Genomic DNA, 17,108 nt, shown 5'->3' on the forward strand with positions numbered 1-17,108 from the left:
TGATCTACTTACTGCTGACAGTGAACCTCTAGGGACCTCAGAAGTGGCTTATTTATTGACTCCAAGCCACTGGTGTGGCAATGGTCAAACTCAAATAGATGTCCTGACAGAGCCATTGCATGACTCTGCTTGCAAGGCAGATGTATTAATAATGCTGCTGTACAGATGCACGTTATCCTAACCCTAATTCAAAAAGAGACGGGGTGTGGAGGTAAGAGCCACGGCCAACTGGATTGGTCCCATAAGGTCACGGGGCTGGTATTCAGCAAAGCAGGCATATAAATTTAGCTTCATGAAAAGCCATGGATTATATTTTGGGACTCAGATTTCGTCTTCAGAGGAGTGGTTGTGATGGCCACCCCTCAGGTGTTAAGAGGTGGGAGATATTTCAGTAACACTGCACTCACTCACACCGTCCTTCTCTGTCACTTCTCCTCTCCGTCTGCACTGCATTAAACGGGGAGCTGAATTTTGGATTTATTATTAAGAACTGAGGCTTGAGGATTTAGGAGAGATGTGTGGGGTGTGAGAAAGACCTTTGAACTACGGACTAAACACAGGATTCAGTGTGCAATAAGTTGGAAGTAGTATCATGGATACATTAGCTTTAGAGGCAAAAGGAGCTAAGAGTGAAGGTGCAGCAGCTTCTGCTCCAGCACCTGCCAAACCCAGACCAAAACCTCCCAAAAAAGCGAAACGAATTGTTTACTTTGAGGTGGAGATACTAGATGTCAAAACCCGGGAAAAACTACTACTTCTGGATAAGGTATGTGCTTTTGCTGGTTTTAGCTGTTTTTTCCCCCTCCATGACTCTAGATGTTGTCTTTAATTAAAATAGTACATTTAATCACTGTGTTTATACTTTCAGGCTGAACATAATACAGAGAAGAAATCGCCTGTAATCATTAGCTGTTATAAATGACAGATAGCTAACAGTAATGCGAGAACAACTAATGCACATGCTGTAACTTTATAATAATAAAGCGGTCACTATCAGGCAGGTTCTGCATTAGTCATGATGTTTTTGTGTAACCGGTTCTACTTTGCCTCGCTCCAAGCGGGATTCGAACCACGGTCTCCGGCGCGGGAGGCGGGCGCTCTAACGAGGAGGCTAAAGGCCACGGCCCCTAGCGTCTGTCGCTAGAGCGCCACTTGAGATCGGGGAGTGAGGTTTAACCTGCACAGCACTTACCTGCTGGCCTCTGCTACACTCACCCCCCTAAACCTCACTCCCATCCGGGTCACGGCACCAATGTAACCGGTTCTACTTCGCCTCGCTCCGAGTGGGATTCGAACCGCGGTCTCCGGCGCGGGAGGCGGGCACTCTAACGAGGAGGCTAAAGGCCACGGCCCCTAGCGTCTGTCGCTAGAGCGCCACTTGAGATCGGGGAGTGAGGTTTAACCTGCACAGCACTTACCCGCTGGCCTCTGCTACACTCACCCCCCTAAACCTCACTCCCATCCGGGTCACGGCACCAATGTAACCGGTTCTACTTCGCCTCGCTCCGAGCGGGATTCGAACCGCGGTCTCCGGCGCGGGAGGCGGGCGCTCTAACGAGGAGGCTAAAGGCCACGGCCCCTAGCGTCTGTCGCTAGAGCGCCACTTGAGATCGGGGAGTGAGGTTTAACCTGCACAGCACTTACCCGCTGGCCTCTGCTACACTCACCCCCCTAAACCTCACTCCCATCCGGGTCACGGCACCAATGTAACCGGTTCTACTTCGCCTCGCTCCGAGCGGGATTCGAACCGCGGTCTCCGGCGCGGGAGGCGGGCGCTCTAACGAGGAGGCTAAAGGCCACGGCCCCTAGCGTCTGTCGCTAGAGCGCCACTTGAGATCGGGGAGTGAGGTTTAACCTGCACAGCACTTACCCGCTGGCCTCTGCTACATTTGGAACATGAGAAACTCCTCTGAGCTGCCAGGAATTCCTATGTGAGATCCATTGCTTGGACATGCATGTCAAGAATAGAGTAAACCTGATTTATGACTGCATGAGGTGGCAAACTGCAAAGAGTAACGCTGTATATATTGCATATGTATATTGTGTATTTACATATTTATGTATTATAATTGCAAAACAGAATGTGACTTTTTAGAAGCTGTCTACCCTTCTGCAGGTAGAACCAACGTCCACTATTTTGGACATTAAGTCTTTGTTCCACAAATCAAGTAAGTTCTGCTCAGTGCTGAAGACGCTATGAAAGCACAAAGCCTTTCTTTAAATAGCTTTCTACAAGGAAGATGATAAGTTGATGACATAGAAATAATGGTTTTAGCGTCTTACATTTCAGGCTTCAATTTTCACAGATCCACACTGGTATCCTGCCAGACAGTCTTTATGCCTGGACCCAAGTCAGTATATCTTTAAACTTAGTAACATACATGACTAATATGTTAATGTTGTTTATTTATAACATAGCATTGAAGCAACTGACTTGCAGCTGTTAATTAATTTTATGTCAAAAAAGTTGATGTACTAACATAACTAACCCCTGCATGCAATCTCCAGATCCGGTTCACCAACACCAGCTCATCCAAACCTGCAAAGATAAGACTGTTATTCACTAAAAACCTCTGCATTGCTTTATTGACCATATACTCACCCGCTCTCCAATTGAAATTAGTTGGTGTCCATATCCTTTTTAAGCCACTATGTATGTGAAGAGAACATTAATCGTTGTGTTATTGCTGATTTCAGAAGGGAAACCCTTAAGAGATGAGGAAATCCTTCAGGAGCTCCCTGTGGGAACAACCGCAACCTTCTACTTCAGAGACCTGGGAGCCCAGATTGCCTGGGGAACTGTGAGTGTTTTACCCAGCACACAAATAACAACTGAAACAATCATCACATATAGCAGCGGCTCTCAACCTTTACTCCAAGGCCCCCATTGTCAAAGACAATACTTAAAGAGCCACTGCTCTTAAAGCTACTCATTTTCATACTTTTTTATTTACAAAAAAAAAAAAAAAACCTAGAGGTGACAATATATTAACCCATCTTAATTTTAATTAGAGGCAAAAACCAAGCAAAAATATGCAATTTGGTACAGTTGCTGATATTTATATGGCCAGAAACTAAGTTGAAATTCTGTTCTTTTTTTAAGATTTATTTTTGGATGTTGTTTTTTATTACAATAGCACAGTGTAGAGTAGACAAGAAGCCAAGTGGGAGCGAGGGAGGGAGAGAGAGAGAGGGGTGGGATTGGGATTGGGACTCATTGGGATTGAGTCAGTTATTCGAACTTGGGACAAATTTTTGTTCATTTGTTAGATGAACAATAAATGTTGCATCATTTTTGACACTCCCATTTAAACAATGATTTTACTTAAACATGTATGCATAATCAAGTAAAGTCCAGTAAGTTTTCATCATGAAATTACTAATAATATAAAAGTTATTAATAAAAATCAGAAAATATATCAAATATGCAGCAAAAAGACACGTGTGCCATGACGTGAAGGTGGACGTTTTTACAATTAAACTAAATTTAACTTATCAATCAGACAACACTGGAGATCTACTGTAGTAGACTGTGTAAAACAGGTGGTTTTCAGGAAAGTTTTGATAATATTGATTATTTTATAAGCCTATAAGCCTAGAAATTTGCATAGGCTTATCAAATATGCAGAAGGCCTCTGGTCGAGATCCACTGAAAGAAACACATGCAGGCTCAGGTGCATGAACCATTCTCAGAAAACGTTGCTGGGTGAGTTCCCATAAATTACAGATAATAAACAGGATACTGAAGTATCACATTGACCCAAAATTGAAAATGAGAATTCCATCTAAAACACAAAAGGTCTTCTGAACAGAAAGATAACTGATTCCACTGGAAATCTTTTTTGACGTTGTATAGAAAAGAGCAGCCTGGACATTCTACTATAAATAAAAAACTTCTTTTGTCTTCCAGAGAACAAAGAAGTTAATATGTGGTCACATCTGTGCAATTAGTAGCATTTTACAATTTCTTTGAACGTGGCTCATCAGAATTTAGCTGAAGTATTATAATCTTTCATTGGCATGTTATGGCCGTTTGGTTCAGCTGCATCTATGCAGCTGATGTAAAAGTCAGATCAGTGGCTGTACAGTGTGTGCACAGGCCTCTGGCTCAGTTTTCTCTCACCTCCCCACTACTCAATCCTCTTTCTCAGAAATTGTAATCTCTCTGGCACCGTTTCCCCACAGGTGTTGATCCCGTTCACCTTCTGCATGCATAGCCCCCTTTGCCCACTCCTGTCCTGACTGCCACGGGGTAGGGATGATGTCAGCACATGGGAGGTATTTACAAAATTAAAATGTGTTTGTGAATGTGTGTTTGCAGGTGTTCCTTACCGAGTGCATTGGACCACTTGTTATATATCTGCTGTTTTATTTTCGACTGCCTTTAATCTACGCTCCCAAGTATGAGTTCACCGCCAGTAAGCATTTGGTTGTGCAGTAAGTATCATGAAGAAGAGTGCCGTCATATGTGATTTTTCTTTTAGTCTGTTGGATTCAGTCCAGACAGTGGGAACAGTGTCTCCTAACAGCTGACCTACTTTTTAACCAAGATACTGGCCCAGGAGTGTATTTTGGGAATTATGTTGAAAAGCATTTGAGGAATACACTTTTATTTGTCTCAGGAATACACTTTTATTTGATGATATGATATTAAACTGAACTCGCTGAACTGAGCTTCTGTTTGTTCTCCACAGTATTGCCTGTGTATGTCATTCCTTCCACTATGTGAAGCGAATCTTGGAGACGTTGTTTGTCCATCGCTTCTCCCACGGCACCATGCCATTTCGCAACATTTTTAAAGTGAGGATGCCTCGCAATTGTGTTTTTCGGTGTAATTTATATTTATATACATTTCAGAAGGCAGCAGTGTGTGACTGATAGGCTACATGTTAGGATTTTCAAGTTCAGTAATGAAAAAAAAAAAAGATTTTATGTGGCTTGGAGCTTTGAGGTCATCTATACTCCTAAATGTGAAAAATAAACATCAAGCAGACATCATTTCAAATATAGTCCTTCATGTCCAGGAAAACAATTAAAGAATATTGATGACTCGTAGACAATCAAATGCAAATAAATAATATTCATGGCTGTTGATGCATGTTTAAGTAAAAAATGCATCGAGAGGAAAGAATAACACTCATTCAACAGTTTTTAGGAGTCTTAAGTTGATGAAGATTAGATCATGCCTTCAATACAGCTGATAAAAATGCAAAATCTGAATTTCAGTTAAAAACAATCAAACAGTTATGTTGCAAACAGGGAGTCTGTAAATCACATGTGATTCTTTCTTTAACAGAACTGTTCCTATTACTGGTGCTCTGCTGCATGGATGGCTTATTACATCAATCACCCGCTCTACACACCGCCATGTATGTAACATCTCACTAAAATGCTCTGCACCATGTTTATCGTCGCTTAAATTATTATTGGACGTTAAATGCATTGAATTGTTGTTCTTAAAGCCAGTCTGTTTACATGCAGATTATGGGGAGATGCAGGTAAAGGCAGCGCTGGGAATCTTTCTAGTAAGCACATTGATGGCACTGACTTCTGTAATGTGTCATGTATTTGTCTCATCAGCGTTCTTTACTTACTGATTTGTGATTTTTTTTAGTTCTGTCAACTTGGCAGCTTCTCGATTCACATGGCTCTGCGTAATCTCAAACTACCTGGTAAGATCTATAAGATAAATCACAAATCTCAAATCAGCTACTCTGGCTGTGTATATGTAACGCATTCAATTGTTCTTTATGAAGGCTGTAAGATGAAGAAGATTCCTTATCCAACCAAAAATCCTTTTACGTGGATATTTGCACTTGTTTCATGCCCAAACTACACATATGAGGTGAGACCCATGACTGGTTGCAGTGTGAGTGATTCCATGTCTTTATAGAGTTTTGCAGTGATTATGTCTTTTTGTAGGCTGACACTGTCTGGTTCTCTTGAAATAGAGAAAATATGCTCAGTGTCCAACAGAAATTTTTCTTACACATTTTATTCATCATGATATTCCTCACAAATGAAAACAGATTTGATGAATTTTAAAGCCTAAATACAGTCGACAGAAGTAAAAAAAGCTGAACATAAGGCTATAAACAAACTGGAGCATGGTCATGACTTAAGTGTCAACACTATTAAATTAATAGTTCACCCAAAAATGAAAAATTGGTGAAAATGTACTCACCCTAAAGCCATCCAAGATAGAGATGAGTTTGTTTCTTCTTTGGAACAGATTTGGATGTTTATCATTACATCACTTGCTCACCAATGGATCCTGTGCAGTGAATGGGTGCCGTCAGAATGAGAGTCCAAACAGCTGATAAAAAAAAAAAAAAACTCAATTCTTTGTCTTTATTTTTTAATCCCTAAAAGTTTAATTTTTAATAGTTTGAAAGAGTGTGACTATAAACACTTAGGCTGTAAAAAGTGGACTAGTCTTTACTTGTTCGGTGTGATGACTTTCAAAAGGTGCTCTATGTAATTTTTTGATGGCACTGAAGCATTAAAAAAAATACACTGTTTGCAGATATTAAAGAAACATAAGTCTGCATGTTTTTCTGAAAAACAATGTTACAGCCAGTTGGTCTATTTTGAAATGTGTGTGTTCCGTGTCAGAATGTCCGTTTTTATTTTGGTCTGTGTGATTCCACCCACTGCCAATTTACCCAATAGTATTTAGAAACCCCGGGTTGCCATTTGGCTGAAAACACAGCGCTTTGTAGTCAATGGAAGCCAGTAAACCAACTGGGTCAGAGATTGCAGATTCTACCTAACCTAAAAAAATATATATTTAAACACTGATAAATCAACTCATTAACTTTACAGTGTAAAGCTCGCCGCCTTCCATTGTCATTTGCGCTTGTGCTCTCAATCTAGCAACCCTCATGAGACGAGTCAGAGAAGGGAGATGGAGAAACATTTTGAATTTGGTCCCATTTAGCCACTTACTTTGGCCGAACGCTTAAAAAAAACAGAAGGGGTTTTACTTAAAGGTGCCATAGAATGCATTTGATACAGCATTTTAAATTGTTCTCTGATATCTACACAGAAGGTATGTGGCTTAGGTAAGGGCAAAAAATCTCCAGAAACGATTTTACATGTCCATTTACAACCCTAGGATTTCTCCCTAGAATGAAACGGTCTGTTATTGGCTTATTTGGCAGGGTCATAAATAATAATGAGCTCTGCTCTGATTGGCTGTTTCACAGTACGACTCATCAGCAAGAAGGAAGCACAGGGAGGAAAATATATATTTAAATACTTTCTCTCGCAGTTATATCGTCGGGTAATTATACTGTATATAAAACGCGGGCATCCGGGAGCCGTTATTAATATGCGAGGCATTGAAACTGCTTTTGAACGATCCATCGATCGCGTTATAGTTTCACTTTCAAGAGACGCGATCACACAAACTATGTTTACATTATGGAGCAACAGTACTTACCACACATTTCACAAGATCAGATGCTTGTCAGTGGTGCTCAGGATCTGTAAGTCATTCGCCATCATCCTCATCTCTCCTTACTGAGAGTGAAATCGTATGTACTGTAACAGGCTACCGCTAGCAAGGAGCTAACCATGTCCCTTTAGTGGCTCGCGTTATTTGCTTTCTGTGCCTTTCTGAATACAGACACCAACCCATCCCTGCACTTCACACCCCCTGCACGGCCTGGAACATAACATTTATTGTGTTATTTTCGCTGTTGTCCGCGCTTGTTTATTTACAATACCTGCAGAGCTTCTGATGGTTCGGCCGGCTTAGAACAAGGGCGGGTTTATGCAAATGTTGGGGGCGTAGTGATCGCGACTGTTGCGTCACAGTCGGTGTTATGTTCTGATTCGCCTGTTTTTCAGTGGTCTTTTTTAATCACGAGATTTACATATGAAGGAGAAAACTATGGTGTTTGAGGCTCACTGTATGTCATTTCCATGTACAGAACTGTTATTATTTAAATATGCCAGGGTAAAGACAGTTTTTCATTCTATGGCACCTTTAAACATGAAAATAAGCTTGTGTGAAGCACAGACCTTATTTCATGCATTTTATTGCAAGCCATAGACTTTGGACAATGGAACCAGAACAGCTAAAATCCAAATTTTGGCCTACACAAATTTGTCATCCCTGCAGCACTCAAAAGACCTTCTTGACAAGACTGTGTCCCATGTGAACTGGTCCTGTAATGAAATGCTGACCCCTGCTGGTCTCCTTGAGTAAATAACAGACACTGAAGCTGCACTGTGTTGCTGTATTTCTGTAGATGGGATCTTGGCTCGGTTTCACACTCATGACCCAGTGTGTCCCCGTGTTGTTCTTCACTGTGGTGGGATTCGTACAGATGACCGTTTGGGCCAAAGGAAAACATCGCAGCTACCTGAAGGATTTCAAAGGGTATCCCACACTGCGCTCCCCTATCCTACCTTTCATCCTATAGCAGGAAAATACAACAATAAAAATAATCAAGAGGATTTAAAAAAATAAATCAAATAAGTCAGTTTTGCTAGCTTATATATACACATTATATATATATAAATATATATAAAGGAGGTCTTAATATATATCAATGAATGAAATAACTAGTAAATTATGAGATACTGTAATGATGTATTTGTCAAGTAAATTCTTTAATAATTAGAAGTTAAAAATATATATTGTATTGGTCATATACATGAATACAGAAAATTGTGCAAAATTATGGCAATAAAAAGATACTGAATTAGCAAAGTACCACAACCGAGAAATAAAAAGTGACTCTTTTTGTCTGAGATCTTCAGTCTTTATGAGATGTGACTAAAGCAATGATGTGAATTAAATGCCAATTCTGTACATTTATTTTGAGGTGTATTATAATACACTTAATTCCTTCTTCAAAAATGACTGAAGCTAATGACACACATATATTCACTTGGATAATTCTGATGATTCTTTAGAATTCTTTCAGGTTATATTTTGCATTAGAAATTAAGTCTGGTATTCATTCTTGCCAAATAAAAGTTTTCATTTATTTCTTTCAAAAAAAAAAAAAAAAAATCCTTTTTTGAATCACAATCAACTATGCTTTCTATCTCTATCTCACTGTGAATGCTTCTCTCAGAGTAAATGTACTGACTGTGCAGTGCTGGAATCAAAGCATCAGTAACTCACTCCAGATCTCTGCTTGGCAAGCAAAATGCATAACAGAAAAGATTGATGCCACAAATGCAGTTTCAGATTCTGAAACTGGAATTTATTTCCTAACTTTGCATGCCCGTTTTAAGACTGCTGTAAAACATCACTGAACATCGTACATTTAATTGGACAAGAACAATGTTTATATAATATTGTGACACTGTAAATCATACCTGACAAAAACAGAAGGACAAAACACTGGTGAATGGAAAGCTCCACCGTAGAAAAAAATAACACTTCTACTAAGACGAATGGTCCCGTCAGCCCTGCGACAGATGGAGAGAAGGACACCGACAGAACAGAAGAACAGACTGCAGGGCTGAATCATGCGGCATGTCCTCACACGGAAGAGAAGATAAGCTGAGGAAGATTGTGCAAATCAAGTCTTGAAGAGTTAACGCTTCCCCTCATTGTGTGGCCAGCGCTCTGAGCTGGGAGAATTTCAGTCAGTTTTCGCTGAAAACACAAGCACTATGAGAAGAGACGGCTGTCGTCCTGAAAGTGGCTTCTCTGCAGCATCTTCACATGATTCTCATAGATTTTAAGTGCAGGGCCGAGTCTGATCGACAGACCAGTCAACACGTCACTGCGCTGCATCAGCAGTAGGGACTTCCCATCTATTTCCTGTTGGAAGTGACGATACAAAGGTGTAAATACTTTTACTCGGCAAGGACACAGAAAATTGATCAAAAGTGACAGTAAAGACATTTATAATATTACAAAAGAATTAGATTTCAGATAAATGCTGTTCTTTTGTACTTTCATCAAAAAATCCAGAAAAAAAGTGTCACCGTTTCCACAAAAATTTCAAGCAGCACAATTGTTTTCATCATTGATAATAATTGCTTTAGTAGCAAATCAGCATATTAGAGTGATTTCTGAAGGATCATGTGACACTGAAGACTGGAGTAATGATGCTGGAAATACAGCTTTGATCACAGGAATAGATTATATTACGAAATAAAACAGTAAACATAATATTGTAGACTTGTTTAGATTTACATTTAAACTTATTTACATAATTATGGCCATATTATTGTAAGTAATATCAATTGATAAAAGTAGCTAAGTATCACAAGGTTTGTTTACTTAGTTTTTTTTAATTCCCATTATTGTATTCCTATTGTTGTTATTCTATGGCGACTCTTGATAGAGGAAAGCTCTTTTTTATTACAGGGTTGCCGCACCTTGAATTACCCTTTTGCATTCAGTTGTGACTCCTGAATAAGAAGTTTAATTTTTTTTTTAAATACATAGCAAAGTAAATACTTATTTTAGAGCAGAGCATAACTAGAAAAATAAATATTCACTACAGAAATTTCATTCATTTCCATTAACTTTACCTGGCCTAGAAATAGCAATTTAAAATAGTTTTTCCAAAGCCATGGGAAGCTTAAAATCAGCATAAATTTAAAAAATGTCCTGCACATTATCTTTGGCATGAAAATATAAAAATGTCTTTTGCATAGAAAAATTCAGATTTCATTTTCACTAGGCAAAATAATTTTTCATGCATTTCTTTAGGCTTTGGGTTAAAAAAAACAAAAAGTTGTGAAATCACTGCACACAACCAATACTTCAGGTGCATAGATGAATAAAAATCATAATGACTTCAAATGAAAAAAGCAGGATCCGCACTCGCTAGTATACTTCCTAAACATTTGTAAATTTTTAATCACTCAATAGATTTTGGGTTAAAATATGCTCTTATGCTCTCGACAAGTTTGGTTTATTACAGTACTAACCTGTGTTCTGAAAGCCAGCGCCTGCTCAGGGAAGCCCACAGACGTGAAGTAACTGGCCACATCAGCCACGCTCCAAAGCAATGGGTCCTGCCCGATTTCTTTCTTTACCACATCACTGAGAATGACCAAAAACAGATTAAAGCCACAGTTTATGAGCAACTCATTCCAGACTTTTTTACATATCACAACAACAATATATAATCCAATGTTGTAAGTTTGATGGAACAGAAATTACACACTAAGTTTAAGTCTCAATTTTTTTGGTCTTGATTACCAAAGACACAAAGAAAATGTTAGCTTTTACTCACTTTCCATTATTCATCCCTTCATTGTTAACAGTTTCTTCCTCTGTTGTGCTCTTGGTGCACATTTCACCTGAGAAAGCAGAGTTTCAAATAAAAATCCAGCGAGTTGACAGATACGGTGTGAAATTTAAAGAGCACAGGCAGAATCCTCACCCTCCTCAACAGGATCAGGCACAACGTGAGGCCCTCTGTCTGACATCAGCGCCTCGTCCTGATGACAGACAGACACAATATGATGCAGAGGAACTCGACAGATGTGCTGTGATTGGAGGCGCAGGGCGGATATGCTTACCGGTGTGGCTGTGCAGTGTGACAGCAGCGGATCAGGGGTGTGCGGCCCCTCCTCGATTTGAGGAGTGGAGAGACAGATGGCCGCTGGCTGCTGCACGAGCTCCAAAGATCCTGTGGGTTACAACGACAGATACTGCCGACTCAAATCTCTTACACATTTACTGACTGTTTTTGACAAAATCTTGACTTCTTCTGATGGAAGTCTATCATTCTCAACAATGATTAAAGTATCCAACTCTTTGACATGCATTGCTATGCCTGAATTTGGCAGAAAATGACTGAAATAAGAACAGACTGATGGGTGCAAAAACTCTACCCTGTCAAAATGTGTGCTTGTTTGTTTGTCTCTTTAGACTTAGTGTTCTAACAAATTCAGTGAGAAAAATATGTATATTCAAGAAAGACCGATTTTTCTGCCTCCACTTGATTATTTTATTAGTCACTTAAGTGTAGGAGAGCTCCAAAAATAAATAAAAAGTTACACAATCATCTTGGAACATCTGCGACAGGGATAAAATAAGTTATGCTTATTTATAAATAAATAGATAAATAAAACTTGGCCACTGGTAAAATATTTTCTATACTGCAAACAAATCCATACTTTTGAATGACCCTTTGGACATATGCCATTCTGAAGATCAAAGGAATGAATGCAAATTGAGCAATTTGTTGCATTATTTGTGGATGCTTGCACTTCGGTCTTATTTTTTCCACAAAAAACAAACAAGCAACGAAAAATACCTAACCTGAGAAGGGAGTAAATGTCACATCCATAATTCTGAGCCAAAATAAATTTCTCTCTATTTGTTCAACTCTCTTGCTATTGATACTTCATATTTCCAACTGATCTAAGTTCATCATTCTTTTATCACTTGGTCTCATCTTTCCAACCTGTTTGCTTCTAAACCGCGCAAGAGTAATGCGGCTGTGTGAGCGATTCTTTCATGTCAGTGCGGTAGACTAAATTAAAGTTTATAGGCTAAAAATTTAATAATAGTATTAAACATTACTCAGTATTAGGGCTGCATGATACTGCAATATGCATATATCACTGGTTTGCGATAAATTTATGATTTAATACTTCAATTTATCAAAGTTTCAGGACAACGCACAAAGCATAGCAACTGACACATGAATGTTAATGTCATTTGTGTGCGTGTATAATATGTGATAGTATTTTAATTACTATCTCAATTCAAATGCTGGTTATTTTGCCGTTTTATCTTGAGAAGTTAATTCAAAAATAACCAACAGGATTTATGTACCTGTGTCTTGCTGGGCTGCTGGCTGTATGTGCTCAGGTACAGTGTAAGTGCTGTCGGTGTCCTGCCTCAGAGCATCATGGGTAGGAGAGTTCTTTGAGGACGAGGGTGAGGGAACAGGCTGACTGGTGTTACTGCTGGTGATGGGACTCATACTGATGCCCGAGTCAGCGGTGCTCTGAGCACACATGGCGTCCAGACTGCTCTCATCCCCCTCCTCGTCCATACTGCTGTCCATTCCCGCTGTCGTGGACATCTCGTCCTAAAAAGATTGCAGTATTATTATCATCATCATTTTTAAGCAGGTGCTTTGATCACTGACAGAACTGCATAGAAACGAATGCAACATGAGGATTCAACAAAATGCATCATGTGTGCCATTTCTACACTTTCTATGGAACTTTATATAATTCATATAATAAAAGTACATACACTACACTTTTATTCATCAGGGATGCATTAAATTGATCGAAAGTGACAGCAAAGATTTATATTTCAAATAAACGCTTTTACCTTCTATTCATCAAATAATCCTCATTATATATATATATATATATATATATATATATATATATATATATATATATATATATATATATATATATATATATATATATCACATCACAGATTCTTCTAAAATATACTGTTTTCAACATTGAAAATAATCATAGATGTGTCTTGAGCCGCAAATCAGTATATTCAAAGGATTTCTGAAGGATCATGTGACACTGAAGACTGGAGTAATGATGCTGAAAATACAGTTTGCATCACAGGAATAAATTACATTTCAATATGTATTCAAATAAAACCAGTTATTTTAAATTGTGATAATATTTAGCAATATTATTATTGTTTTTACTATTTTCATGACCAAATAAATACAGCCTTGGTGAGCATAAGAGTCTTCTTTCATAAACATGAAAAAAAAAAATCTTATCACCTCCAAATGTTTAAACGATAGTGTATAAATAAGCATGCACCGTTTTAAAATAATACTGAACCTTAAATATAGATTAAAACCCCTTTACTTTGATTACAAGCAGCATATTTTTACAACTACAAAGCTTCAACTCAAGGCCAATATTGCAAAAAAAAAAAAAAAAAAAAAGCACAAGAATGTTTTACATAATATCCCCATTTTTCTTGGGCCAAGTTGTCGTGCGTTTTAAATCTTGCAGTTTTTTTCTTCTCCATTTGCCGTTTTATTTATCTTTTGTTTCCTAACTGTTTAAATTTTTCTGAAGTAGTAAACTATTTAAATGGCAGACTCTCATTATGTCAACTTTAGCCATTTAATGTGGCAACATGCCCTGCTACTGGTTCACTGAACTATCCGGTGCAATAACGCTGGAAATGTTCAAAAGCCCAGGAAAAAAGCACGATGAGAAGGAAACCTCTACAGTATTAGCACGCAAACAGGGGCTTGAACAGGACTTTATAATGATATAATTATAACGTACCAGTATTTCACATTTAAACGAACAGATTTCGACAACTACACTTTATGATTATACTCAATCCGTCGCTCTGCAACACTGGATGATCATCGACTCGAGCTTCAGCATCTAAAGGCCGCGCGCACTGTTTATTCAGTCCGGAGTGAGCCAGAAATCCCGCTTCGCCAGTTCTTTCAAACGATTTGAACCCCGGTTTAACACAGTGGTGTTAGGAATGTTACAAACACATCGAAATATCTTAATCATACAGTATGAGGAACATTACGGAGTGAGTTTGCTGAACGGAGGCGCGCTGAACTCCGACTCGCGCGCTGTAAGCGAAGCGGGCGGGCTCATGAATATTAAGCTCCTTCAGGCTCGACGCCAGCGCCCCTGAGAGAGAAACGTGGTGAGTTCATGTTTATTAAGGAGACACGCCACTGGCGAAGTTCACGCAGCCTAGTTAATATTCATGAACCCGCCCCGCTTCGCTCCGAGGCGCGCTGCTGCCTGAGACAAGCGCGTCCCAATGCAAGCCAATGTTAAACGTGGCTAAAGCCGACATTTTCTCCCTTAAAACGCATCCTAAACTAACGTTCACCTGTGTTCACATGTTAACCCGCGATTAATAAGTACGGCAAGTTCACGAGCCGCACTGACGACTTCGGTCGCACTTCGCGTTCACGGACATAAAGGATCATCCAGCAGCGCGTCTAATGACTTGCGCTTCAATGATCCCCATAAACTGTATCGACTCGGTCAGAACACGCACAAGCGCAAAAAAATCAGTCTCTCGCTATTATGTTAAATAATCGCTCATGCAAAACGTCTCCGGTGTCGCTCCTTATGCGAAATGCGTCAGTCGGCTGATCCGTGATGTTTTTGGTGACTTTCCCCCGCCGTGCAAAAGCGAGTTTGGATTAATTGACAAAGACTGCATCCCGAAAGTTGACTTAACGCTACCGGACTGATCCAGCGCATCGTCTGCGCTCACACACACACACAAAAAAACTCGCTCCGAAAGATTTGGATCTCGCAGATCGAGCGCTTCCATTGTTGGCGATTTTCCGACGCTCGTGGAGGATCGCGCCGCTCCCCGTCTGCGCCAGTCCGCGCGCGCGCGCGTCTCTCTGTGTGCGCGTTTGCACTTGTTTTCACGTTTGCATGTGCCAGAGCACTTCAACTAATAATAAAAACACTAACACCTCACATTCCGCGTCTCGTTTTTTCCCGGAGCGCAGTTCACTTACTTCCATATCCTCCATGTGATCCTCATCCACGGGACCCAGAGCGCTGTCGCCGGTGCTCCAGTCCGCGAGAGAAGGCTGTTTCACCGCACACTTGCTCTGCTCGGGTTTTCTCCTGCCCCTTAACACCTTTGCCGCGTTGCGATAGGAAACCGAGCCTTTATAGTTGACTTTGAGCACCGTTTGCTCCTCTATCAGTTTCTCTAGTTCTGACCGGGTTCGGTCCCAATCCGAGCCGTGTCGTCTTTTGACCATCCTGCAAATTCTGTCCAGGTCCGGTCGCGCTTTCCTCGACCTCAGCGAGTCTATGGAGCCCAGGATCCATTCGCGGTACGACTCAGACATTATTCCTAATGGGCTTCAAGCTTGATAGAGTGGATGAAGTGCGTCAGTGTTGCCTTCGACGTGACGCTCGCAGTCTTTCGAGCCGCGGCGCGAGCGCGCTGGAGAGAAAAAAACGGAAACATACTGTACGCGTGCGTTGATCGCATTGAGCGCTTTTAAGGTGGAATGCGCTAGATGCGCGGCCCGCCGCTAGGAGATTTAAGGAGGCATTGCTCGCTTGCACGTTTCCGTGCCGCTTAAATGGCTGTTGTTGCCGTTTTGGAATGCAGTACTAGCAGGCTGCATTACTGAATAAGTCCGCATTATACAATGATAACATTTTCATTTACATTCCTTGTTTAATCCAGCCACTCGTTTTGGAATTAAAATGGTTAAAATGGTCACTTTTGAGTTTTGACCATCACATAGTTGAGTATTAGGAACATTAGCTATGTAGGCTACTGCATGCTACACATACTGTACACTACAAATAGTTAGTGAAACAAGGCGGTATGCAACACATATTTAAAATAGTAGTATGCTAAGCTCACTGTGCTCCATGCTTAATCAGGCAAGAAACAAATATCAGAATCGATTGTTATTCTTATTATAGCCTCTCTCTCTCTCTCTATATATATGTGTGTATGTGTATATATATGTGTATGTATATATATATATATATATATACACACACACACACATGTTAAACATCTTATTGTCAGTACATTCAAATTGGTAAAGTTTTTTTTGTTTGTTTAATATTGTGCTTTAGTGATCACACATGGAAGGTCAAGTCAAGTGCATTGCATTGCGTTAGAATGCTTCCCTTCTAGCAAATGTAGCAGGTCATCTCAAGGAGATTTACAATAATTTCCATGCATCTCAAAAAGAACTTGCCCAGCCTGTGCAGGTCCACACAATTTATGATAAGTGATCCGTCATCATTGGTCACTGGTGTTCAGCTCTGCTGCCAGGTCATTTTGAAACAAAACGTCATGCGACTAATGACAACACAGATCCATTTTTTATGCTTTTAATAACCCTTCAACTACAAATCAGGCACAGTTTAATACAGTAGTTCACATTTGAAGTAGATCAAAAAAAGTTAAATCAAAGTTGTCCTAAGACAAGAACGCATTTTGATATTAGGTATTAGCACAACTTTGATGAAAGGTTTTGATCCACTTCAAAAATGTTGACTAGTGTGTGTGTATTTATTCTTTTGCTGTTAAATGTCCTGTGACAGATAAATCAAATTCAGAATAACAACATTTAAGACATCACAACATTTTTGTAATTTTAACAATTAAAACTTTATTGGAATGATACATG

At 39.7% G+C, this 17,108-nt stretch overlaps 2 protein-coding genes across 3 annotated transcripts; one reads left to right on the top strand and one right to left on the bottom strand.

The window, feature by feature from the left end:
* Nucleotides 1–592: 592 nt before the first annotated feature.
* Nucleotides 593–8,432, top strand: LOC306868304 (very-long-chain enoyl-CoA reductase-like; the record flags this gene model as incomplete). Its single annotated transcript, XM_079414414.1, has 11 exons — nt 593–766; nt 2,117–2,168; nt 2,307–2,351; nt 2,698–2,801; nt 4,322–4,437; nt 4,695–4,800; nt 5,297–5,369; nt 5,482–5,525; nt 5,615–5,672; nt 5,757–5,845; nt 8,259–8,432. 11 exons carry the CDS (start codon nt 593–595, stop codon nt 8,430–8,432), a joined length of 1,035 nt encoding a protein of 344 aa, XP_079270540.1.
* Nucleotides 7,992–15,969, bottom strand: LOC306868669 (sterile alpha motif domain-containing protein 1-like). Of its 2 annotated transcripts, XR_013784116.1 has the most exons (8): nt 15,456–15,919; nt 12,773–13,031; nt 11,509–11,618; nt 11,370–11,427; nt 11,220–11,286; nt 10,912–11,026; nt 9,340–9,790; nt 7,992–8,426 (listed from the first exon to the last, which is right to left on the bottom strand). XR_013784116.1 is itself a non-coding variant. In XM_079414955.1 (7 exons), exons 1-7 carry the CDS (start codon nt 15,795–15,797, stop codon nt 9,638–9,640), a joined length of 1,104 nt encoding a protein of 367 aa, XP_079271081.1. In that variant the 5' UTR covers nt 15,798–15,969; the 3' UTR covers nt 8,600–9,637. The 2 variants fall into 2 exon arrangements, 1 of the variants encoding a protein (XP_079271081.1); XM_079414955.1 differs by lacking the exon at nt 7,992–8,426 and having other exon boundaries at nt 8,600–9,790; nt 15,456–15,969.
* Between the last annotated feature and the right edge of the window lie 1,139 nt (nt 15,970–17,108).

This window comes from Barbus barbus (genome assembly GCF_936440315.1).
Source record: "Barbus barbus genome assembly, chromosome: 4".
Classification (NCBI taxonomy): domain Eukaryota; kingdom Metazoa; phylum Chordata; class Actinopteri; order Cypriniformes; family Cyprinidae; genus Barbus; species Barbus barbus.